This window comes from Myotis davidii, unplaced genomic scaffold (genome assembly GCF_000327345.1).
Source record: "Myotis davidii unplaced genomic scaffold, ASM32734v1 scaffold425, whole genome shotgun sequence".
Taxonomy (NCBI): Eukaryota; Metazoa; Chordata; class Mammalia; order Chiroptera; family Vespertilionidae; genus Myotis; species Myotis davidii.
The window spans coordinates 3976246-3984517 of NW_006296413.1; the positions used below are offsets into that span (position 1 = coordinate 3976246).

The 8272-nt window shown below is 54.8% G+C and overlaps 1 protein-coding gene across 1 annotated transcript in view; it reads right to left on the reverse strand.

The window, feature by feature from the left end:
* Positions 1 to 3378: 3378 nt before the first annotated feature.
* Positions 3379 to 8272, reverse strand: part of ARL2 (ADP ribosylation factor like GTPase 2) — an 11312-nt gene continuing 6418 nt past the window's right edge. Inside the window, exons 2-5 of the mRNA XM_006771606.2 lie at positions 6977 to 7087; positions 6718 to 6880; positions 5099 to 5179; positions 3379 to 3847 (exon numbers count right to left, since the gene is read on the reverse strand). Coding sequence (XP_006771669.1) covers positions 3713 to 3847; positions 5099 to 5179; positions 6718 to 6880; positions 6977 to 7087 — 490 coding nt within the window. The 3' untranslated portion in view covers positions 3379 to 3712. The remainder of the gene's footprint in view (positions 3848 to 5098; positions 5180 to 6717; positions 6881 to 6976; positions 7088 to 8272) is intronic.

The following is an 8272-nucleotide window of genomic DNA, read 5'->3' on the forward strand; positions in this document are numbered from 1 at the left end:
CCAACCGCAGCCTCTCGCGCGGGCCCGCCCAGCAGCCTCCCGCCCAGGGAGCTGGTCGCAAGTGACGGCGCCGTTCGCGGCCCGGCGCGCGGCCAAGGGAGCGTCTAAAAAGGTCTGGTCGTTGGCAAAGCGTAAACTGGGTGATCTGAGGCTAAGATGGGGAGAGTGGCACTCATCGCACATCTCCACACGGCTTCTCCGCTGCTTCCCGATCCCCTTGCATCCATTCGTCCAGTTGTTTGTTTGTTTTTAAATATATTTCATTGATTTCTTACAGAGAGGAAGGGAGAGGGAGAGGGATAGAGAGTTAGAAACATCGATGAGAGAGAAACATTGATCAGTTGCCTCCTTCACACTCCTTACTGGGTATGTGCCTGCACCAAGGTACATGCCCCTGACCGAATCGAACCTGGGACCCTTGAGTCTGCAGGCCGGCGCTCTGTCCATTGAGCCAAACCGGTTGGCCATTTGCCCAGTTTGTATTGTGTCCTATATGTGCCGGACATAGCTCAATTATTTTCTCGTCTCCCTCCCTGGGATTCCCTAGTTCATGTTTTCTGGAAGGATGGGGGGAGCAAAAAGAACTCCAGAGAAGCACGTTGGTGTCAAGGGCACTGATGTTCCATAACGACTCGAGCCTCAGTTTCTCATCCCTAAAATGGGGATATTGATAATAGACACTGTGGGTGTTTCTTTCCTCCCTTCCTGTTAGTATCATTTTGGAGGTAGCTCAGCCTCCTGCTCCAGAATCTAAAGGTATCACCTCCTTTTCTTGCCGCAGGTCCCAGGTGGGGGTGAGGGACTCTCTCCTGAGACCTTCAATCTTGAGTGAAGGACAGAGGGCGCAGTGCCTGGCAAGGAGACCAAGGTGTCCCTGGAGTACAGTGCTGGCTGTGGACTGGCTGCCCAGCCTCTGAAGCCGTCTGTTTTCCAAGCCTGGACATCCAGTCTCCATTGGGAGGCCGGGAGGCTCCAGTATCCTTCCAAGAAATGTCCTTCCGACGAAAGGCAGGTGTGCTCTGCTCCGGGGGCAGGCCGTCACGGACCCTGACTGTGGGCGAAGCACTTAAAAGTTCATCTCTTGTTACGAGAACTCAGATGTGTGGACACTGTTTCTAGAAAGAAACACACAGTAAAATCCCAAGTCAGACCCTTGGAAACTCAGACATGAGGTAGTTCATCTAGGAGGGGCTGGGGAGTTGGCTGGGATGGGGTTTCTCTAAAGACCCCTTTAGACATAGCTGCTGCTCTCCAGATCTTTCTGGGCAGGGCTGTGTCTCCAAGTCTCCTGCTCACCCATCATGACCTCCCTTCCTGACCCAGTGGCTCCCAATGCTCCCCTTTCTGCTTGCTTTCTTCCGCCCCTTCCAAAGCCTTTCCTATCTGGATCAGCGTAGTCTCTGGCCTTCTCCAGATCCCCAAACTCCACCGGCTCTGTTACTGGGAGAAGCAAACAGAAGAGCCTGCGAAGAAGGCGGGGAGAGGGAAGAGCCGCCAGCGTGCAGCTGCAGGGAGCTGCTCCCCACATTTGTCCTGCTTGACCATGTGATGCAGACTTTCGGCCACAGCTCCAACTCCCCGTCCATAGGCCTTTGTGAGGAGTATAATAGCCTTGTTATTTTCCTGACGTGCATAATTCGCTCTTTAAATCAAGGATGCTGCTGACTCAGGGCCCCCAGGAGGACTTGGACACGGGTGACTCACCCAGACCAGTGGATGGCGGAGTTCACATTGCTTGTGTCTGTTTGAGCTCCTACTGGCTCAAAGGATGATAATTATAGCTAGCTTTATACAGTGCTTAGGACACGAGACACCCACCCGTCTGGTCCTCATTACAACCCTAGGAGGTCGGCACCATTTTCTTTTCGTAGATGGGGAAACTGAGGCACAGATAGGCTAGGTGATTTGCTCAGCATCTTCCAGTGAGTAGCACAGCTGGGGTTTGGCCCCGGAGCCTGGATACGTTCGCTCAGCGCGAGATTTGAGAGTGTGATGGCCATGGTGTCCGTCTGGCATAGAGGACAGGGCAGCCGGTTGCACTGTTCCACCCTGAAGGACAGTTGATGTTTTTTAAGGGTGTCCACCCACCTCCCACCTCCCTCCTTTCACCCTAACAGAGCCCAGATTTTGCACAGGTTTCTACCCCTCCAGGAAGGGGTCCCAGACCTCATTCAGGAGGAAATCCAGCGCCTCCTCCTCCTTTCCCTTGGCAGAACTGCCCTGCTCGCATTAGACCCTCTCCCTGCAGCTTGCATTTTAAGCAGAGACAAACGCTGGAAACAGTTACAGGGCGAAGTGTGCTGGGTCCAAGTCTCAGCACCCCCACTTCCTCGCTGGGTGGCTCCGAGCGAGTCCTGTAGCCTCCTGGAGGCGCGTGCCCACACACTGCCAATGGAATACTGAGTCTGTGCTCCTCAGGCCATTCTCCAACGTGACAGGAAGGGCCCGCCTTCGGAGGGAAGCCCGCGGGTAAGCAGCTGTGTGGAGGCCACAGCACAGGTCCCTGTGGAGCATCCGTCTGTCCTGCCATCCTGGTGCCCTTGTTCCCATCTTTCTCAGACCAGCCCCTGCCTCAGAGCGTGCCCTAGAGCATAGGTTCTCAACCTGTGGGTCGCGACCCCTTTGGCGGTCGAATGACCCTTTCACAGGGGTCGCCTAAGACCATCCTGCATATCAGATATTTACATGACGATTCATAACAGTAGCAACATGACAGTTATGAAGCAGCAACGAAAGTAATTTTATGGTTGGGTCACAACAGGAGGAACTGTATTTAAAGGGCCAGGAGGTTGAGAGCCACTGGCCTAGAGCCTTCAGGAAGGCCCCTTCCATGCTCTGCGCTTGGTCAGCTCCTCCTGCTTGTGTCCTCGGCACTCCCTCTTTCCCAAGAGCCCTTGCTCTTTATTCCGGTCATGTGATTTCCTCTGCTTGAACCTGTGCTGCCTTGTACAGCCTGCAGGCTGTCCACTGCATGTGGGTTCCTGGCTGCTGCAGGAAGTTGGGAGCTGAAATTCAGCCCGTGTTCCATTTAAGAAGCTGTGAGTCCTGATGTAGGGGTGTATGTGTACCCTTTTTCTAATCCATACCTCTGAGGGTAGCAGTCGCTCTGTTAAACTGTCCTTCGCTTTCCTCTATCCAGAAAACTCCTACTCATCCTTTACTCCCAGCTTTCATGTCACCTCCTCTGGGAAGCCTGCCTGAACTCTTCCAAATGGCAGTAATTGCAGCCCGGTCCTATGCTTCTATACTCTGCATATCCCTTAGACACGGCATCAGTTAACCCTCTGACTGAAATGATCTGTCCCTTTGTTCCCCGCTGGACTGTGGGCCCTAGGTGGTCTCTAAAGCTGTTGAATTAGCAAATGACTCAGCCAGGAATCAGGACAAGGAACAGTTTATTCTCACAGCTGAGCAAGGACGAGGCCCATAGTCTCGATAGCAGCAGAGGCAGCCCCCTCCCAGCCTCAGCCCTTGCCTCTTGGTCTGGCAGCTGCAGGGGGGCCGGGTCATGAGCCAGGGTGACAGCCAGGGCAGCGGCCCACCCATGGGATCTGGGCTGGCCATGGGGCAGCAGTGGGCAGCAGCAGCAGGTTACGGAGGGGGCGTGGAGTGTTAGCTGGGCTGGCTGATTCCCATCCTCCCATGGGTGGTGCTTGGTGAGGGTCGGGGGTACAGGAGGCCCGGACTGCGAGGTGGGGGCATCTGGAGCGGCTCAGTCGGCTGTGAAGATGCGGCTGGAAATGTCATCGAGGAGCCAGTCGATACCGGGCAGCAGGTTATCCCCTGTGACCGCGCTGCAGCCCTGGATGCACCAGTGGTGGCTTCGGATGGAGTCCAGCTCCAAGGCCTGAAAGGGAGGGAAGTGCTGGTGGGGCCTGGGAAGCTCCCAGCCGGCCCGCAGCTCCCCTCTCCTGGCCCAGGGGAAACCGGTGCTGTCTCCAGGTCCTGCCCTGGGAAGTTCCCCTGCTCCCCAGGAAGATCCCCCACACCGGGCTCTCTGCACATTGTCAGGCCAGCACTACCCCTTAGCAACATAGGCGTCCAGGCGTCTGTTAGGGTCCAGGCCTTGTGCTGTGGGCCCCACAATGTCCTCTCATCCACTCCTCCCGAGGCCACACTAGCCAGAGCCTATGCTGGCCTCTGACCAAGGAGGAAACCACAGCTGAGAGCAGGGGTCCTCAAACTACGGCCCCCGGGCCACATGCAAATACAAATATTGTATTTGTTCCCGTTTTGTTTTTTTACTTCAAAATAAGATGTGCAGTGTGCATAGGAATTTGTTCATAGTTTTTTAAAACTATAGTCCGGCCCTCCAACGGTCGGAGGGACAGTGAACTGGCCCCTGTTTAAAAAGTTTGAGGACCCCTGGCTGAGAGGTTAAGCAACCTTCTAAGGTCGCACAGCCAGTAAGGGGCAGAACCAAGGTTCTAACCCACTCTTTCTCATTCTGGTGCTGAAGCTCCAGAGTAAAGGTTAAGACTCTGGGGTCAGCTAGGCCTGCGTTTAACCCTGGCTTGTTGGCGGTGTGACCTTGGGCGAGTTACCTGACCTCGCCAAGCCGGCTTCACCATCTGCAGAATGATAACAGCTCCTACTTCATGAGGTGGTTGTGGGACCTGAATGACTAACCAGGCAAAGAGCCCCGCACACAGAAAGCACTCACGCCTTGGCGACCGTTACCCTGTGGAATGACCTGTTTGCAGTCTGCCCCCTCCAGCCCGTGAGGCCACTACTCTTACTGATCGCGGAATTTCCAGGGCCCCGAAGAGGTCCTGCCACACAGCGGGCTCACAATGCTTTTAAAATAAATTAACAGCCCTAGCCAGTTTGGCTCAGGGTGTAGAGCGTCGGCCTGCGGATTCAAAGGTCCTGGGTTCGATTCCGGTCAAGGGCACGTGCCCAGGTTTCGAGCTTGGTCCCCAGTAGGAGGCGTGTAGAGGCAACCGATCAATGATTCCCTCTCATCATTGATGTTTCTATCTCTCCCTTCCTCTCTGAAATCAATTAAAATATATTAACAAAAAAGATACAAACATTAAACAGTGGGATAGCAGCAAGCAAGAAGGCAAGAAGACATAGACATAGGGCCTGAACTCACCTCGCGAATGGCGTTAGAAGATAGTGCTCCAGGCAGGTCCTGCTTGTTAGCAAAGATGAGGAGGGTGGCTCCAGCCAGGCGCTGGGGAGACAAACGGGGACGGGGCTCAGAGAGCAGCCCGACTTCTCATCTAATTGCCCTGAGCATCTGGAGTCGGAGACCAACCTGGAATACCAGGGCAATGCAGCGTGGTGGTGGGAGTGGGGTAGGCAGTGTGGACACTACCTTTGAGGCCGGGCGCTCATGGGGTGATGGAGCCCTGGGCTGGGCCAGGGCCCTGGTTCTAGTCCAATAACCACCCAGTGGGCACCTTTCCCCTCCATGCCCCAGTTTCCTCTTCCATAAATGGGCAGGGGGTGATGGACAACATGATCCAAGAGCCCGTGTGGTCTAGAACAGTGATGGTGAACCTATGACACGCGTGTCAGAGGTGACACGCGAACTCATTTTTTTGGTTGATTTTTCTTTGTTAAATGGCATTTAAATATATAAAATAAAGATTAAAAATATAAATCTTTGTTTTACTATGGCTGCAAATATCAAAAAATTTCTATATGTGACACGGCACCAGAGTTAAGTCAGGGTTTTTCAAAATGCTGACACGCCGAGCTCAAAAGGTTCGCCCTCACTGGTCTCGAATGCTCCACCTGATGAGCTGATGTGTAAAAGAAAGGCCCAGGGTCTGTTGGGAAGGGCCTTTCCCGCTTGCACGTCCATGGAGCCCTTCCACTGCCCTGCCAGGCCGCTCTGCCTCCGAGTCCAGTTATTCCTTCCACATGCTCAGTCCGGGGAGCTGCTCCACGTGGATGGGTCTGGCTCGGGCTGGGCATCTGGTCTCATTGGACCAGCTTGACACCCTGGGAGGCAGCTACTGTTATGCCGGTGACCACGTGTCCCTGTGCGCCCAGGACAGCCCTGTTCATGCCTGTTGTCCCCTCATCATTAACTCCCTGTTTGATCTAAATGCAGTGCAGATAACTAGATCAAATCTTGGAACAGAAAAAGGGCATCAGGGGGAAAACGTGAAATCCAAATAAAAGCCTATGTTACTCTTCAAGAGTAACTTCCCAGGGTTAATCTCTCAGTTTTGACATACAGTGATTATGGAAGATATCAACATGGGGAAGAAGAATAGTCTTTCTTCATTATCCTTGCAATTTTTCTGTAAAATCTAAAATTTTACTTTTTAAAGTGTTTCGGCCCAGACAACAAATTATAAGATCACTCTAATGATAATGCCCACCTTCGAGATGAGGAAGTGAAGGTTCAGAGAGGTTAAGGGCCTTGCCTGAGGTCACACAGCGAAGAGGCTAACTCCTGAGCCAGGCTCCACTGCTTCCCAAAGCTTCACACACTGGCCTGCAGTCATCCTCCCTAAAGCTGGGTTGGAGGTGGGGAAACTGAAGCTCAGGGTACTGAAGCCGTGATATCACAGGCGTGTGCACTCGGGGCTCGGCCCATAGCAGGAACTACCTGTGGCCCAGGGGGCACGGGCTCAGGGGATCCGCTGAGGGAGGTGTCCACACGTCCCTGCACGTGCACAAGGCACTGGGGCCTGGATGCAGGTGCAAGCCCGGCTCCCCACCCCTCCTTCCCGCTCAGCCAGGCCCCCTGCCCACCTCCTCCACCAACAGGCTCTGGAGCTCCCGCTGGCAGTCCTGCATGCGCTGGCGGTCGGCGCTGTCCACCACCCAGATGAGGCCGTCCGTGCTCTCAAAGTAGTTCCGCCAGTAGGACCGCAGGGACTTCTGGCCGCCAACATCCCAGATGTTCAGCTTGAATCTAGGCAGGGAGCGGGTGCCTGGAGGGTCAGCCTGGCCCCTTCCCCACCCTCCCCGCCTTGCTCTGGGCTGGCCCGCCTGCAGGGACCCCGCTCACCCGCGGTGCTCCAGGGTCTTGATGTTGAAGCCCAGGGTCGGGGAGATGGTGTCGATGTCTTCTCCATTGAACTTCTTGAGGATAGTTGTTTTGCCGGCGTTGTCCAGGCCGCTGGGGTGCACCCGGTTAAGGAGAAACCCCCTCTCTGCAGGGTGGTGACTCGGTGACAGTGCCCCTCTCTTATGGGACACGTCATTTCCCACCACCTATCAAAATCCCTTGAGCACATAACCGGCCCACGATAAACATGAAAATATCAAGAAACAAGACTCTATCTTCTGACCAACGGCTCCTCAATGAGCTCCATAATATTTGCTGAATACCCACTAAATGCCAGGCCCCCTTCCGGTGCTGGGGCGCCCCTGGAGTCAACGTCCGCCCTAGTGCCGCTTAAGTAAGGTCTTGTGTGGAGGCAGCGACAGAGTGTAAACCAATGAGGACGTTCTGTCAGGTCCTGGTGAGTGTTAGAAAGACAACCAAGAAAAACACAAGGAATATACGGAAGAGGTGCTGGAGCGCAGGCGCCAGGGAAGGCCTCTCGGAGGGCCTCAAGGTTTTTGCAGGAGAGAACCACCCTCCTCTCCTCCTCACACTGACGGGGCCTGCAGCTGGGACGGGGGCCCAGGCCCTGGACTCAGCAGCCTTTCTGCTCACCTGACCTGGCAAGTGACTCAAGCCAGGGACATGGGGGTGACAGAGCACCTCTCCCGAGACCCAGCCTTAGCCCCTGATAATTAGCCACTGATGATCCCCACCTCCCCACCCCCCAACTTCATCACCCCCATTTCCTTTTCCACTGGATCATTCCCCTCAGCGGACAAACTCTCTCACACCTCTGCCACCTTAGAAGAAGCAAACATCCTCCTTTTTTAAAAAAAAATTTAAATTTCAGGCCCCAGGCAATGAGCAGCAGCAGGCCAGTGTCGTGATGCTGCTGCAGCCCCCCCTCCAGCACCTCCAGGCGATGAGCAGCAGGCTAGTGTCAGTGATGCTGCTGCAGCCCCCCCTCCAGCACCTCCAGGCCCTTGAGCTACTGGGATCTCTTGATCCCTCTTCCCCGCATCCCTTTATGTCCCTCCCTTAACAGCGACTCTCCTCAAAACCTTTGCATTCTCACCTCCAACTTCTCTTCTGCTCTTTCTGGAACCCACGGGGCTTTTGCTCCAACTTTGTCCCTGCAACTGCTCTCCCCAAGGTCAGTCCCTGAAGAATCCATCCGGGCTCCTCCTGGGAGGAGTTTGCACTCGCTGTCCCTCTGCTTTAAAGAACGTCCCCCGATGTCTACACGGTTCCACC